Genomic DNA, 17,446 nt, shown 5'->3' with positions numbered 1-17,446 from the left:
TTTCTTTTTTTTACACTTAGCTAGCAGCCATCTGATTAGACAGCCAAACCAGAACGAAATTCACAGCTGAGAAATGTGCGGCAGTGGGAGAGGAAAGTAGGAGTCTTGACATGTATAAAGAAAAAATTAGTATGGCACTGCATTGTAGTAAGATGATGGGAGAAGTCAGTAACAGGCATTAGACAAAATGTGTTTGACGTTTTGCTGGATGATGGGTGAATGCGATGGAAAATGTTGAAAATATGTGGCTGTCATTAAGGCAGTGTGTATGAGTTGAGGATGGTTACATAGCAGGTATGCTAAGTCCTGGTGCTATGGTGGCTTGTGTAACTTATATGTAGTCTCTTTCCCAGCATTTATGAGAGAAAGACCTGGGAAAGAGAGTACATATCCATTATGCACTTCACCTGTGGCATGTATAATGTTTTTGATTGATAAATTACATCCATTTTTTCAACTTCTGTAATGCACAATAATGGTTCAATTATTGTATATTATACAACATTGTGACAATAATATTTCCTGTTTCATACTGCATTATGTTCTATTCCTTTCAAGGCAATGAGCTGATTCTTGACAAAAGAGTGGCTGACACTTTGTCTGCATCAACTACAAGGGGCTCATTGGATGGTGATTCAATAAATGCGATTTGTGATAGGAAGGAAACTGACAATGAAGAGATACCCACAGCATTTCATTCAAAGGAAAGAGAAGACACATTTCAGGGCAAAGGTATGTGACTTTTTTTTTGTGCAAACGTACCACCACCTCCACAAATTGGTGCCACGTATGTCCTAGTGCATTAATAGATAAACAAAGACATCATTTGCATTTGTTACATAATTTCCTTTTTTATTCTTCCAGTTTTATTGATATATTTATTGCTTGAAGGAGTATGACATAATCTGAGGGAATCTGAGGCCACCAGTTTTACTTGTAGATTCTAAATATTTGTCACATATTTTAATGCCATACATGTTGTACAATACAATTACAAAGACATTTAAAATACATACAAGAGTACAAATTATAAAAACATATGAAGAGTCTGACTTTTGATTGTGAAGTATGGTCATGTCTTAAATATCTGCCTGGTCTGTTCCTGATTATTATGGTTTTTCTTTATGCTCGCAGCTTTCCATCTATTCCCGATGGTCCCAGGAGATTGTTGACTTCCAGCATGTGTGTTGGAAGTGATATTTTTGTTTACTCCGTGTCTTGCGAGAATTCTACTAAATTTCCCAGAATTGTGCCCAATAAAAGGTAAAACTGTTGTAGTGGGACATTATCCTGTATTGCTGCTAGCAGGGGGGCTGTGTAGTGAAGGGACCACATCCCCATGTTCGGCTGGTCTGGGTGGTGAAGAATTGGCTCTTCTAAGGACCACACTGTTATCCAGGGTTGGTTTCCGCTGAAATGTCACTGCCTTGTTGATTGTCCTGTTGATATCAATGATGTTGTATCCATTCTGGTGTAGCTTGGTTCTAGGATGGTTGAGTTCTGAATGTAGGTTATCTTCGTCCGAAATGGTTACTGCTCTGTGGGCTAGTGTGTTGAGAACCGCAAGACGTTGAGCCTTGTGGTGGAAACTATGGTCATTAATGTAGAGGTGGGTGTGCGTGGGCTTTCTGTATACACAATGCCCAAGTGTTCCATCTGGTTTGTGGCAGATTAGAATGTCCAGGAATGGGAGGCAGCCATCTTCTTCTATCTCCATAGTAAACTTGATGTTTGAATGGCGGTTGTTCAGGAATTCAAGGAAACTATGTAATGCCTGTCATCGATGTGGCCAAATTACGAATGTGTCATCCACATATCTGTAGAAGCAGGATGGCGGATGCAATGCATCCTTCAGGGCTTCGTGTTCAAAATGCTGCATGCAGAAATTCACTATGGCTGGTAAAAGTGGTGAATCCATGGCCACTCCGTCGGTTTGTTCATAATATTTCCAGTTGTAAAGCAAATATGTCAAAGTGAGCATGTGGTGAAAGAGCTCTACTATTTCTGGTGGAAAGTGGCTCCCCAGAAGTTCCAATGTGTCTTTAACTGGAACTCTTTTGAACAAGGAAACAACATCAAAGCTGACGAGGATGTCGTTTTCTGATGACGAGGATGTCAGTTTCCTTTAGGTCCATCTCAATGTTATCCCTCCATCTACATCTTGGCCTTTCTGCAGGTCTCTTACCATCAGGTTCCCCAACAAAAATCCTGTAAACTCTTCTTTCCTCTCCCATTCGTGCCACATGGCCTACCCAGCTAAGTCTTCTTGATTTAAGTATTCTAATAATATCTGGACATGAATACAAATTACTGTATGTAGTTCTAAATTATGTAACCTTCTCCACTCGCCTGTCTCCTCATCCCTTTTAGGTCCAAAAATTTTTCTAATGATTTTGTTTTCAAATACAGTCAACTCTCGATTCTACGACCCTGGGTATAACGACCCCCTCGAAGTAACGACCCTTTTCCCGGGAACTGTGAAAAATTTAGAAAAAAGTTGAAAAATTTCAAAAAAAGTTGAAAAATTGAAGGAAATCGGCCGAAAAATGCGTTGCTTTTTTTCCACTCATTCCCTTCACGAGCGCTCTACAGCTCACAATTGGGTCTGAATTAAAAAAAGACACCACCACACCATGCTTGAGTGATATCCAATAGCACTTTACCTCTGCCCTCCCCTCCCTCAAGCACACCAATGTTACCCTGCACCCGACGGCTGCTACCCAACGTGCCAGGCTTGTTTTGCCACGCTTGCTCTTGGATAGGTGAGAAGAGAAGATCGAATGTGCTTGGATGTTATTTTAAATCGACCTTGACTTGTTTCCTTGTCCTAAGAGCTGCTGAAAACTCGCAGGTGAGGGGGGGCAGCCTGAAATGACTGCTGGACTTGCAATCTCTGCCAATGTATATGGCAGGTCAAGCTCTTTCATCGATAAATACACCACCTTGAGAGAGAAGATCGTCGGTATGTTCCAAAATACCTGGAAGTCTGGACCATCAGTCCAGCTCTGACCTAGAGTTCAGCAGGTTCCCGTGAGTGAGCAACTCTCGGCCTTATAGCTGACAACTTCCAGTAACCGCTTTCATTAAAAACGAGTTCTTTGTTCCCTGCAACACTTCATAAAAAAGCGAAACTGTTAGAGATAATCAAAACCACATAGGCAAACTAAATATCGTCAACCCGCTTAATGCGTTGTCATCCAGGTTTCCACAAAAGTTTACTTCGATCTTATGTGCATCATAAACCCCGTTTCCCACTTCATACGTTTTCCCAATTGTGTCGATGTCATAATATCTGAAAAAAAAGTGTTTTGTTGGCTGACTGACTTCTCCCTTTTTCCCTGTCAGCAAACGTGGGAGGGGGGGGGAGGGGGAATGCCGATTGTTTCGGCCACGATTTTCTTGCTCGTGTGTGCACACGGGCTGATTACAGACGAGGGTCGAAGTGGACCCACCCCTCTTACTTTCCTTTGACATCTAAAATGGGGCAACCAGTTCTGGATATATTCTTGAAAACGAACAAAAACCATAGCAGTAAAAAAAAAAAAAAGTGACCCTCCCCCCCTTTTCCCAGCTTATTCTCCGCCACTGGTGTGCATGGCAATGTTGATAATTTCAGAATTCAGGTCTTTTTTTTTTTTTTTTAATGCTGTTGTCTGCATAGGAAATATTACCCGTATTATTGTCTGTTGTATGGTAAAACGTAAAGCAAGGGTCATTTCTTTCTTCTTTATACTGCTGTTAAAAGTTCCGTCTTCGACAGTTGCGTTATCTTTAAAATGCTGGGATTTTTCTCTTCCGCCACCTGTTGCTCGAACTTCCAGCCGGTCTTCTTGTTTTTATGATGCAGCTGGCGCCAGTGTTTTGTCTAGCGTCTGCAAAGCTCTTGCTTGCCGATAACAGCAATGACTCATCCAGTGTGAAGGAAAAAGTTATTGTTTTGAACAGGCGCGGCTCGTGCATAATTTTTCTGGGGGTTCACCAAAATTATGCAAAGTGGACTTATCTAAACCTTTTGAGACACTACACGCTTTTGTTCGTAGAGATAGTACTGGGAAAATTATCAAATTTTGGCCGGTAGATTACTGACAAAGTTAATTTGCTTTATGTTCAGATAACAGTGAACAGTGACAGCACCAAGGAGTGTGTGTGTAGGGGGCGATCATTTTAATTTAAGATTTTCGTATGGTATTGTATTTAGGGGTATCTCAGAATTCAGAAAATATTCTCGCCTCAATTTTACCTCTTCCACTCTTGCCAACTCTTTTCTGGTCCCACCACTGTCAAATAGACTATATTATTGGAACTGGATCCTGAACCTACAGTTAAAAAATACAAATCTCTGCCTGCTAAAATGAGTATGTATCAGTAATCGAACCCAAGACCCCTTGATTACAAGATAATTCTTATATAACTATTCGAAAGTATATCGCTAAATCAAAGCGATTAGATTCTATTCTATGCAATATGTTAACTTCTCGCACAGCAACAACTACACTCCTTCCAATACACAATCCACCTCACTTCACTCAACGTATCACTATGCCATATATATTTCAATCACCAGCCATACACTTCAAAACAAACTAACAAGTATGGAGACAATGACACGTAACAAAGTTAAATGCGCGCATCCCTTCGAACACCCTCTCGCGCAAGAGTATAACTGATCGCACGAAACCCAAACAACTTTTTGGTCGTCTTCTGACGTAAGTGCGAAATGCCTTCATTGTTAGGTTAGGCTTGAATAAATAGCAAATATTACATTTTTGGTCAAGCACGGTAAGCCCCGAAAATTGAGTGTATATATTCTAAGACAACTAAACCTAAAAAACCTAACATGTCAACGAAAGCATTTAGTCTGACGTAAGAAGTCCAAAAGGTTGTTTAAGTCTTGTCCGATAAGCAACCCCTCGCCCTTGCGCTATTTTTGACTTTTCGGCTCCTTCCACCTGAAGTGTTTCCATCTTAAAGATGAAAACTCTGAATGTGTAGGCAAGTTGTTTTCTATCATATTTATCTTATTTGTCCCATCATCTTTACTTCTAGCTTTCGTTCGGTGTTACCTCTACATTTATATTACACCCTCTTCATTAATCTAATAAGTCTTGTAAAATATAAAAATACAAAGAGAATGCCAAATGAATTCAAATTGAAACACATAGTGCAACACTGGAAGAGAGAAGAGCGTGATTCACTCCAGCTCACTGGTGATCCTACGAACTGCGCATGTCCGTTTTGACGAGACGGCCTTCCTCCAGTCTCAGACTGCATGTATTTTCGCCATATGTATGCGTCGAGCTTCTGCTAGCCGCCCTAAGCTTTTAGCATGGTAGGGGTTGGCTTGCGGAGGTTCAGCGGAGACTTTGCACGAAACGGAACAAGAGGGGAGCTGACTGGCTCTGGCCCGCGGTTTCTCCTTCTCACTAAGAGAATTTGCCACTCTACGCTTATGAACTTCTCAGTTATTGTTTATTTTGTATATTACTGGGGGTTCACTGCACATTTGCGCTATACAGCCAACCGCGCCTGGTTTTGAATCTCGCAAAGCTGTTTTGATTTGATGATAACGAAATTCGATCTCCAGAAAGGAAAACAAGAGTTAAAATAACTTCATGTTCTGCGCCTTCTGATAAGCAAAACTAAATTTAATTCACATCTGCATTTCTTCAGAACCATCCACGTGAAAAGGAAAGGAAAAAAGGGCTCAATTTAGGAATGGTCGCTCAGACTGATTAAAAAAACTTTATTCAAGGGAAAAACTTTTGGAGGAGTGGGTGTTTGACATCGAGAATACTCCTAAATCCAACATTAAATCATCGATTAACGTGAGAGTAAATAACGATCTACCATTTTGATATGTGAAAATGCGCAGTTTCATAGAGCTTGTTTTCAGTTCATTTTATGATGATGGGCTAATCGGGACTAAATTATACAGTTTAAAGTGAAATTCAATTCCAAATCCGAATGACTTTCGTCTGGGACGCTGTTTAATGACATGTCCTAGAATATGCATTGGGTGAAGGCATTGCAAGTTGCACATTTCCTTTTTCACGCTGGATTACAATGCAAGTCAAGGAAGGAGTATTGACTGCTCCCTTGAAAGGGGCAGGGGGGAGGGTGAATGAAGTTAGTTGAAGCAAAGAAAACATGACTTTTTTTTTGCGATGTATTTTACACAGCCGAACCAGAACTAAAATTACAGCTCCGCCTTTTTTTTTTTTTTTTTTTTTTTTGCCTAGAAAGGTTGTGTTGTTTCTCCCGTGAGATCTAATCTTACCAGTTAATCTTGTAACAGACAATGCTCCAGTAGACCCATATAAAATCCAACATTCATTCTGCCCGATTATCTCCCGACTTTGGCTGGTGCTAGTGTGACTGGTGTCAATATTCTTCGAGTTTCGCTTGCAATAAGCGAGAGATTGTTTTCCTTTCCATAGGTCTCGGTGCAAATGGGTTTCTCATGAACAAGAATTGTAAGAATTTCCTGGAAAAGCAACGACTGTGCACAATTGAAAGAAAGTAACATTATTTTAAATTATTCTGAAAAATTTTTCATGTTCTATTTTCCTTCTCACAACATGCGTCCTGTGCATAACAGGTTGTATAACTACCAGGATACATGGTGTTGGCATCTTTGTGTCCGTTTGAGCTCCGTTTAAGTTGAAAATTGGTGCAAATTCCAATAACGACCCCTTCGAAATAACGGCCCTTTTCCCGGAAACTGTGAAAGGTCGTTGAATCGAGAGTTGACTGTACTCTTAATTTTTTAATACTCACAATTTTAAAATTTATAGAATTTTTACATGGAGTAAACTGATAATGTTGTAAATTGAAAAATATCTAAATTGATGAGGCTTTATAATGTAGAAAACCTTGTGTAAATATTTCTTATGGTTTTCATGTTCTGAGCCATCAAGATTTGTGTTGTGCGAATTTTGAAACTCTCTGTACAAATCCATTCCCTAATAGAATGCAGATAAAAGGACAACAATAGTGGTGGACAATTTGCCTAATCTTAGTAGCTGATGCAGGAACAGAGCTCTGGCAGTATTTTTTTTGGGAAGGGCAGTCAAATTTATACACATCTATTTATAAATGCTGCAAGAATGCATATTTGGGCTGAAAGACTATATACACAGGGTGTTTCTAAAGTTCATTTCCAATGCGTAGGAGGTGATTCTACAAGTGAAAATAAACACAGAAATTCATGTGACGATATGCTGAAAACGGCACCCATTCGGATTTATTGAAGTGGAAAAAAGTGCGAAGATTATGTTTACAAGGAAATAGTGGCACAATGGCCAACCATATGACCGTGGCGAAGGGCGTTCCACAAAGAAATGTGGCATGGTCTATTCAAAAAAGCACATGGCAGATGTGTGAAGTTTATGTGCAAGGGATTCCCTAAAGGAAGCGAATGGGTCTGTTGAAGTCATGGTGGTAGGGAAGGGTTTTATAGAGTGATTAGCATGGACGACCAGGGCGATGTAATGTGAGCAATGTTTTTGGTCGTGATATTGTGTTGTGGATATTTGCAGAAAGGCCGAAGTGTGACCTTGACTTTGGCGTTTCTTGGTGAATTGGGCAAACCTCGCAATAGGCACTGCTAGGTGTTATTGACAGACACAGCACATCGTGTACAGTGCACTAGTGTTTGTCTACGGGCTGGCAGATATCCAGCAATAGGGATGGCTGCATACACCGCAGAGGAGCTGGTAGACATGCATCTCATTTATGGTGAGACAGGAAGTAATAGCCATGCAGTACGTTTTCCAAATAGGAGGCTGCCGTCGCACACCTTCTTTCAAAGAGTGCATAACTGACTTCAGGAAACAGGATCAGTGCTACCACCCCATCGAGAAATTGGAAGACCACGAAGTGTGTGCACAGATCAGTTTGTGGATGCGGTGTTAGATGCTGTCAGGGATCGTCCTGACACCAGTACGTGCACTATAGCAAGTGCCCACAACACCTCCCATGTTAATGTGTGGCGCATCATGCCCAAAGAGGATATGTACCCTTTCAAACTCCAAAAGGTACAAGACCTTTTACCTAAGGACTTTGGCCCACGTGTGGTGTTTTGCCAATAGTTTTTGCATCAGATGGAAACTATCCCAAATTTTGCGAACAGGGTTTTGTGGACCGATGAAGCAACGTTCACCAAAATGGGCATATTCAATAGTAAAAACAGTCACGTTTGGGATTTTGCAAATTCACATGCAATTCTCATGGTACACCATCAGCACAGGTTTGCGGTTAATGTGTGGTGTGGGATAGTGCATGATCATTTGATTGGGCTGTACATTTCCCCTGTTCGCCTGTCTGGTGGTACATATCATGCATTTCTTCGTGATGTTTTGCCTGAACTGTTGGAGGACGTGCGCTTGTAACTGAGGCAAGAACCATGGTTCCAACATGATGGTACACCACCACATTTCGACCAAAATGTGCGTCACTTCCTCAATGACTTGTTCCACAATCGGTGTATTGGTAGTGGTGGACCTGTGCTGTGGCCAGCAAGATCGCCGGACATCACTACCCTGTGCTTCTTTCTATGGGAAGAGATGAAACACCTTGTATACGAAACACCTGTCGTGTCAGCTGTGGATCTCGCCGCAGCAACGATAGCAGACATCGCAGGGTTGTTTGCTCACACAAGACAATCGTTGATTCGGTGTTGTCATTTTTGTGTGGAAGTTAATGGCAGACAGTTTTAAATGTCTGTGATGATGTTCCCTTGACACCTCCACTCTGCACACAGTGAACATGTCGACACATATGCAACCTAGCGCAGCGCCACTACCATCTTTGTTTTTCTATGTAATGGTGATGTCCACTACGTATATTCGCTTTCTTCTTGGTTGTCAGTCTCCACATATCACTTTCTGTGGTTAGCACATCTCGCTAAACCCTTCCCTACCCGCATGACAATTTGTAATAAATTTCACTATATGATATACCATCCGAAAATTAGTAGTTGTTCGAGATAATCAAATTTGTATTGTTTTTTTAAGAAATGACAATTTTCCACATAAAAAGATGAATTGAGAAAAAACTACTCATTGTATGGCACATGTTTCAGCGTTTTCTGATAGCTAACAAATAAGTGGTTTGTTGAAAAAAAAAAGTTTTTCCCAAATAACAATCACATGTAAGTAACGGGTGGGTCTAAACTTACAAGTGGTGATAAAAAAATACACTCTTAGTTTACTAGGCAATGTATTAATAACAAAAATTGTATGACAAATTACTTAAATTACTTCCTTGAGTCATCAGCTATCCAACAAGGTACAAATGTTGCTAAAATTCACATTTGTGTACAAGAAATAATACTTCATTCATTTTCATGTGAATTTCCTTAGAAGCGCGCTATCTGGGCTGCTGTTACTCACACTTTGGTTGTTACATGTTACATTGTATGCCAACTAGAAGACAATACTTGTGTTATCACGTAAACAGGTGATACAAATGTAAATCATGCAGCCCAGTAGATGGCAGTGAAATGACGCTCACTAGATGGCAATACCAACGAAATAAATAAGTGATAGAATAGGTGCTAATGTTGTTATTGTGATGTTCAATAATGGCTGCATTCGAGAATGAAGAATACGCTGATATTTTGTACTGTTATGGGTTTTTGTGATGGTGATGCAGCTGCAGCATGAAGAAAATATGAGTGTCGTTTCCCTAATTGCCGTTTACCAGACGCGCGAGTGTTTTGGACGACATACCGGCACATCCAGGAAACAGTTTTGGTTCGACAACGGCAAGGTGATGCAGATAGAACTCGCAAGTTTGATCCTGAAGCAGAGGAGGAAATACTGGAGTGTTTACAAAGAGACCCCACTACTTCAACGAGACTTGTGGCCAAGGAACTTGGCATGGGTCAGTGGAATGTGTGGTTCACTTTGCATACAGCATGGCTTTATCCATACCACTACACACCCGTGCATGCTTTGGAGGAGGGAGACCCTTCCAGGAGGATGGATTTTTGTGGTTTTCTAATAAATGCTGATCTCGAAGATCCAGATTAACTCAGCAAGATTTTATGGACGGATGAATCAATGTTCGACCGGAACGGTGTAACCAATGTCCATAATGCGCATTATTGTGCGCCAAAGGGCGAGAACCCGAAAAAAGTCAAAGAAAAAGCCAGTCAGAGAAGATTCTCATTGAATGTATGGATGGGTGTCATCAACAATCATTTGATCAGGCCATTTTGTCTGCCCCAAATCTTAAATGGCATCACTTATGAACATTTGTTGAGGAATGAGATGGCAATATTGTTGGAGGATGTGCTTCTAGGCACAAGACGTGGCATGATTTACCAGCATGATGGCTGCCCAGCTCACCTCTGTCTGGTCGTGCGACAGTGGCTGGATGAAAATTGCCCAAATAAATGAATTCCCTGGCCAGCTCGATCCCCCGTTTTTGCACCTTGCGACTTCTGCATTTGTTGCCACTTGAAAGACTTAGTTTACAAGACACCGGTAAACTCGCAAGAAGATCTCAGGGAGAGGATCTTAACAGCTGCTCAATACATCAAGGACACCATCACACCACGAGTTACGAGATCAAATGTCCATAAAAACTTGCATGCCTGCATTCGTAATAGAGGTGCCCACTTTGAGCAAGGTGTGTAATGTTCTTTAATTGTAATGTTCATTGATTCCATTCACATGAAAATGAATGAAGTATTATTTCTTGTACACAAATGTGAATGTTAGCAACATTTGTACCTTGTTGGATAGCTTATGACTCAAGGACGTAATTTAAGTAATTTGTACGCTTCGTGTCATACCATTTTTGTTATTAATACGTTGCCTAGTAAACTAAGAGTGTATTTTTTTATCACCACTTGTAAGTTTAGACCCACCCATTACTTACATGTGATTGTTATTTGGGAAAACCTTTTTTTTTTCAACGAACCACTTATTTGTTAGCTATCAGAAAATGCTGAAACATGTGCCATACAATGAGCAGTGTTTACTCAATTTATATTTTTATGTGGAAAATTGTCATTTTTTTAAAAAAAAACAATAGAAATTTGATTATCTTGAAAACTACTAATTTTCGGACGGGGTATCATATGGTCAAATTTATTGCAAATTGTCTCTACTTTAACCCCTTTCAGGAAATACATCTAATTACAGGTCACCCTGTATATATGAGAGGTTCGTATGCTTTCCTAGACCAGCAGTACTAGTTAAAAAATGTATCTAGCTTGTCACTAGTATACATGACATGTTTCTCGAATTCCTTCCTTTTCTTGTTTATAATGAAAACTGCTTCTTTACTTGAAACACTGTAATATATATATGAGAGGTTCGTACGCTGGCCTAGACCAGCAGTACTAGTTAAAAAATGTATCTAGCTTGTCACTAGTATACGTGACAAGTTTCTCGAACTACAACTAATTATGCGCTCTTCTTGAAATTATATAAAAACAAAACTGTTATGATTCTTTTCCACCCTGTCACTGTCCCTTTAATCCCAGATTTAACAAAAACCGGACCCTTGACAGAATCGAATCAACAAATTTAAACTAATACTTTTGTGCAACAAGTTATTTAGTTTTTCTGACACGCATAGACATATACTGTACTTGAAATTAAATGTGTCCCTTAATTCCCTCAGATACGACATTTCTCTAATAATAATAACAGATGTCCACCCAAAACTAGCTTGTCACCAGACGAATCAAGAAAATATGCGTGGACATATCTATGCAATTCGATGAAAGCAAATGGTTGATCCTTGACCACCAGCCATTTGACTAGCCCCGCCACTCTACTGGCACCAAAAAACGAAAGAATGCCAATCCCCGTTACTGAATCGGTTCCCTTATATAGGCATTAAAAGAAAACAGTAAATTGGGCTTTGTCCACCCCCCTTCAGGATTGAAAGGACAAGATTTTGAAACTACCTGCCTTCTGCAAGCTGCCTTTCACAGTCACGTAGGCCATCCCTACAGCAAGTTACATTGGAAACTGCATAAAAAAGAAGTATAGCTGTCACTAAGAAAAATAACATTGAACATACATAAACACTAATAATAAAAAGGATATTGTAGTGATTCTATGATTACATCAAATTCAACAGATTCCAGCCGAATTATTGATGTTTGTAAATGTGTTTCATGGTGTGGGGAATGCAAGTGGTTGGTCTACTTTTCATTGACAATCCTTAAATACTGAGGGCTACTTGGATTTGTTAAGAAGTGAATAGGTTTTTCATCCTTGCTTATAGAATACACTACTGTTTCAAGAGTTTTTCAACAGTATGGAGAGCCACCACAATATGGGAATATTGTGAAATATTTTCTTCATGATAATCTTCCCTGTAGATGTTCCTCAGATCGAACAAATTTGGGCTTTTACCATTGGTGTGGTGGTGTTTTAAGTCCACTTTATGCACAGTAAGGCTAACCAGGACTGGACCTACAGTTTAAAGTTGGATCTGAATCACTATGTGCCTTCACCCGTTATCAATCCCGGGACCCTTTGATTGCAAGGCGATACACCATTGGGGAAGTCCCTTGTAGCCACATAAAAAATGTGAAGGTAGGGTTGCCTATTGGCCATGTATGTAATGCGATTAGATCCATGCTATTTCTGCCTTCCTATTCCAGGTTTGCTCCCATGGCAACTCATTGATTAGAGGCTGGGTGACCCCCAGAGTCACTTATTGCAGATACATTGTTGTAAAAATTGGTGTGTGATCACCCACTTTAAAATCAAATTCAGGTTTCCCTCAGTCCGTCACCATACCAACTGGACTACTGTGGCTGTTGTTTAATCTGATGTATATGTGCTTTTTGTCATGTACAGCTTATTTGAGATTCTTAATGTGATCCCTGTATTTGATGGTTCTGCTGTTAGTAGAGGAATTGAATGGGAAAAAATGGCCTAACCCAGAAATAATTGCAACACAAATGTTTCTTGTGCCAGATTGTTCGGAATGATATAGTGATATACAGGGGGGCTCAAAAAGTCACTTAACACCCCCGGTACAAGGCCACTGCAGCGCGCAACATGGAAATGGAGATGATCAATCGTTGCCAGGCCAAGGGGGAACCATATTGACGCAACCCGCATGGTCGGCGGCCATCTTGATGTCCGCCATCTTGAATTCAACTTCAGATTTTTAAATGGAAAGGGGGTGATATGAGATATCAAATCAGGCTAGAATTTCACGAGAAATGCAATGGTGAAGGTTTTTTTTTTATGTATCTTTAACCAGTAAAAAGTTATGACTGAATTCTTGTACCAATTTGCTCCTTTTCGAGGTGTTAGAAAAATGCCTTAACATTTGTTTAGTGCATCGATAATGCATTGAGATCAAAGTGATGTCTAGGGAGAGAAGTTCGCATGCCATTGCACAAGATTTTAATCAGATACATCCATGAAGAGCTGTGCATTATGAATGGTTGTCTCGAACAATTACAGTGTGATATGCTTCCATTAAATGAAAAGTCCTTCACAGTGATGAGGCTAATGTTTATGTTCATAAGGAAATTCATAAACAGAATATTCGATGCTTTTTATCCTCAACCCCTGACCCTAATGGCACAAATCTAAAACCAACCTCTAGAGGAAACCATGGGCTATGAATATTTTTCAGTGACTTAGGACATAAATTACATACTTTCTTAAATATTTGCTGTTATTTGCATCAGTAACCAACTTTTATGCTAATTATTAAATTTAAAGAATATTTTTACACCTTTCTAAGCCTTGATGGCATAGCGGTAATGTCGTAGCGGTAATGTCATCACCTTGTAATCAAGGGGTCCCGGGTCCGATACCCGGTGGAGGCACATAGTGTTTCAGATCCCACCTTTAAACTGTAGGTCCAGTCCCGATTAGCCTTTCTGTGCATAAAGTGAACTTAAAACAACAAATCATACAATCAATCATTTAAGATTTATGGTAGCTCTATCAAACAAAAAACATAATTTAGAAAATCTTCTGTTTCATTTTGGTTATCTTCACTTTTGGTGTACAATGTACCATTTTTGAGATATTTTTTTTTAAATTTTTAAGGTGAATTTTTGCCGCCACTTTCCAAGATGGCAGATTTTCCCCAAACATTTGGATGGTGCATTTTTAATATATTATTCACTATACCATTCCGCATGATCTGGCACAAGAAACATTTGTGTTGCAATTATTTCCGGGTGAAATTGTTTATTTACTCTACTATGTGGAAACAATGCCATGTTACAAATGGACTAGCCTATTGTATATAAAGAAACATTTTTGCTCTCAACTAAAGCAACTGTCAGTGTATGCAGTTTGTTCCAATATTATTTACAATTTTAAAAAAAATCAACAAATCTCATATCTCAATCTATCTTACAAAAACCACTGTAACAACAAGACAAGAGAACATTAATAAAATGTCCACGTGAACTTTCTCCATTCTTTAGAGATAACATATTTTCGGGGAGTGTAGCTCCATCCCAGTTTGCAATCCAAACTTTCGGTGCTTGGGCAGGTGTGAAACTGGAGAAACACTCACCTTATGTAAAATACATATTTAATAACACACACAATTAACCAATTACATAAACATTCCCTAGCACAAGGATGTGAATGTATAACAACATTTTTCAGCCATGATGCTGCTCACTCGAAGACAGTGTTGCCAACACCTTTTTGGCAATTATAAGTTCACAAAAAATGTCTTGGCTGCGATATTGGATCCAAGGACATGGTTGGTGGAGCCAACATGCCACCCAGCTTGAAATATATAATTTTAAAAAAATAATTAAATGGTTCACTACAAACAAAAGAAATATGAAAGAAACAATTTTACACATACTGTACACTAGAAATACTTGCAATTATTGAATGCAAATGTTCAGTTTTTCATTTTTCACAATCATTATTAAATGGCAAAAGAGATAGCTGTACAATTGGTCTTTTGTAACTGCCAGTACTAGTTTTTACTGTAGCAGTCCTGACTAGTCCATCAGAACCTGGATGAACCTCACTGATTCTACCAAGTTTCCATTGCTGTGGGGGAAGCTGATCATCTCTGATGATAACCAAATCACCAATCTGAAGATTTCTCTGTCGTGTCCTCCACTTCAAACGTTGTTGCAGCTGGGAGAGATAGTCTTGAGACCAACCTTTTCCAGAAATGTTGCATCATATTTTGTGTAAGTTGCCACTGTGATAGTCTTGTTAATTTTGGAAGTAGTAAAATCTCTATCTGGAGCCGACATCAATGCATCTCCTATCAGAAAGTGTTCTGGAGTAAGAGCTTGCATATCATTTGGGTCACTGGAAATGGCTGTGAGTGGTCTCAAATTTAAACACGCTACAATCTGTGCTAACACAGTGCACAATTCTTCAGATGTGAGCAATGCATTTCCTGCAATTATTTTAAGATGAAATTTCACCGATTTTATCCCACTTTCCCATAATCCTCCTGCATGAGGATTTAGAGGTGTGTTGGAATGCCATTGTGTACCCAAACTGCTCAAATTATTAGCTATTTCTTCATTGTGTTTGTAATTGTTTACATATTTTAAGATGTCCTTTAGTTCTTTGCACCAACAAATGTAGTTCCACAATCACTGTACATGTCACTTGACTTTCTTCTTCTAGACACAAATCTCCTAAGAGCAGCTAAAAATGCTTCAGTGGTTGCACTACTTACTACTTCAAGATGAATAGCCTTTGAGGAAAAGCAAACAAACAACGCGATGTAGCCCTTGTAATTTCGATGAGAATTTCCACTCATTCGTATAAGAATTACTGTTCCATCATAATCCACTCCACATTGTAAGAATGGCCTACTAACTTTTACTCTAGTTGATGGCAAGTTTTCCATTAGTTGTTTTGATATAGTGAAATTATATCTATGGCAATTTATACATATTTTTACCAATTGTCGCACTCTGTCATGACCATGAATTATCCAAAATTTCTGGCATAGAGTTGTAAGAACCAGTTGTGGCCCTGCATGCAAAAGAACAATGTGCTCATATATAATAGTTAAGTCTGTTAACCTATGCTTCTTGGGTAGGAAAATAGGATGTTTAGCACAGTGTGGAATGTTACTGTGTTTCAATCTGCCACCCACCCAAAGAACACCTAGTTAATCAAAAAATGGATTTAAACTATGAAAGTTACTCCCTGGAGGTAAGGGTAAACCATTGTGCAGAGCATTAATTTCACTGGCAAATTCAGTTTTTTGCACAAGATTCACTAACACAAGAAGTGTGTCCCACAACTCTTTAGTGCTCAATGGACCATGCAGTCTGTTAGTTTTTTTGCGGGCATTGGAAATGAACCATTTACACTAGACCACTACACGTTGTAATTTATTTAGAGGTGAATACCTCTCAAATAATGTGTTGACACAAGGCTTACAACAGACTTCTTCTGTTCTACATTCACTTCACTACATTCCTGTGTCACACTTGTTTTGAAGTAATTGTAGCTCCTGTAAAAATGGAGGCCCTTGCCACCATAAAGAATGTGTAATTAAGAGAAACACCTGTAGAAGTTTTACAACTTCCATCAAACACTATGTGAATAGGTGAATACAGAATGAAGAGTAAAATAAAAGTTTTCACTAGGCAATTTATCAATTTCTTCGGGGGGATAAGTTCCATATGTCCAAGTTCTCTATATTCTGTCATGAAAGCATTATACTGTTTACGAAGTTCAGTGGAGTGAGAAAGTCTGCGTTCTTGGCTTTTAAGTCTCTTCACTGCGGTTTCTCTTGAAAACCCTAACACCACACCATCATTCTTAAATGGTAAGTTAACTACATAACGACCATTTTCTCATTGGTGAGTATCTATGAAATGTGCTTCACATTTTTTCTCTTCTGATGTTAAATGATTGAGATTTGGCAACTGTTCAAGTTCCCAGAAATCACGCATGTTAGTATTTAATTCACATGATACATGAAGAGATGAGACTGAATTGGTATTTGCATTATCAACACTACCATCAATTTGCCCTGATAACACCCGACAGAAGACAGTTTTCAATGCTGAAGGGGTACCAGGAGGTCCCACGCAGCGTCCACTTCCCAACAATAAAGGGAAAATGTTGCAGCCCAATAAAATATCTACAGCAGCACTCACGTTAAATGTAGGATCAGCCAAGGGTAAGCCCTTAATATGTGACGAAGTGCATGCCCCTGGTGCTTGCACCCTTGGTAAATTACTTGTAATTTTCTTTACTACTACAGCCCTTACACTGAACAGTTGTGTTTTGCATTTCAACAGAAACTGAACATTAGCCATAGCATTAGCTGTATAAACACCCCTTTCAGTTGTACCAGAAACATTTATGTTTGTGTGTTGCCTAGGTAACTTTGTGCTCTTGAAAACAATTGAAGCAAAGCACCTTATTTTTCACGAAACTGTGCCTTTCTATGTGACGTCAGGTGTGGTTAAGACACAATAGTACCCAGAGGA

The 17,446-nt window shown here is 39.4% G+C and overlaps 1 protein-coding gene across 1 annotated transcript in view; it reads left to right on the top strand.

Moving 5' to 3' along the window:
- Window positions 1–17,446, top strand: part of LOC145983594 (KICSTOR complex protein SZT2-like) — a 605,385-nt gene that overhangs the window by 567,592 nt on the left and 20,347 nt on the right. The window contains exon 32 of the mRNA XM_083116658.1: window positions 559–732. Coding sequence (XP_082972784.1) covers window positions 559–732 — 174 coding nt within the window. The remainder of the gene's footprint in view (window positions 1–558; window positions 733–17,446) is intronic.

The sequence above is a fragment of the Lepisma saccharinum genome, chromosome 2, assembly GCF_977018435.1.
Source record: "Lepisma saccharinum chromosome 2, izLepSacc3.1, whole genome shotgun sequence".
NCBI classification, from domain to species: Eukaryota; Metazoa; Arthropoda; class Insecta; order Zygentoma; family Lepismatidae; genus Lepisma; species Lepisma saccharinum.
This window is presented reverse-complemented; position numbering and strand designations above follow the sequence as displayed.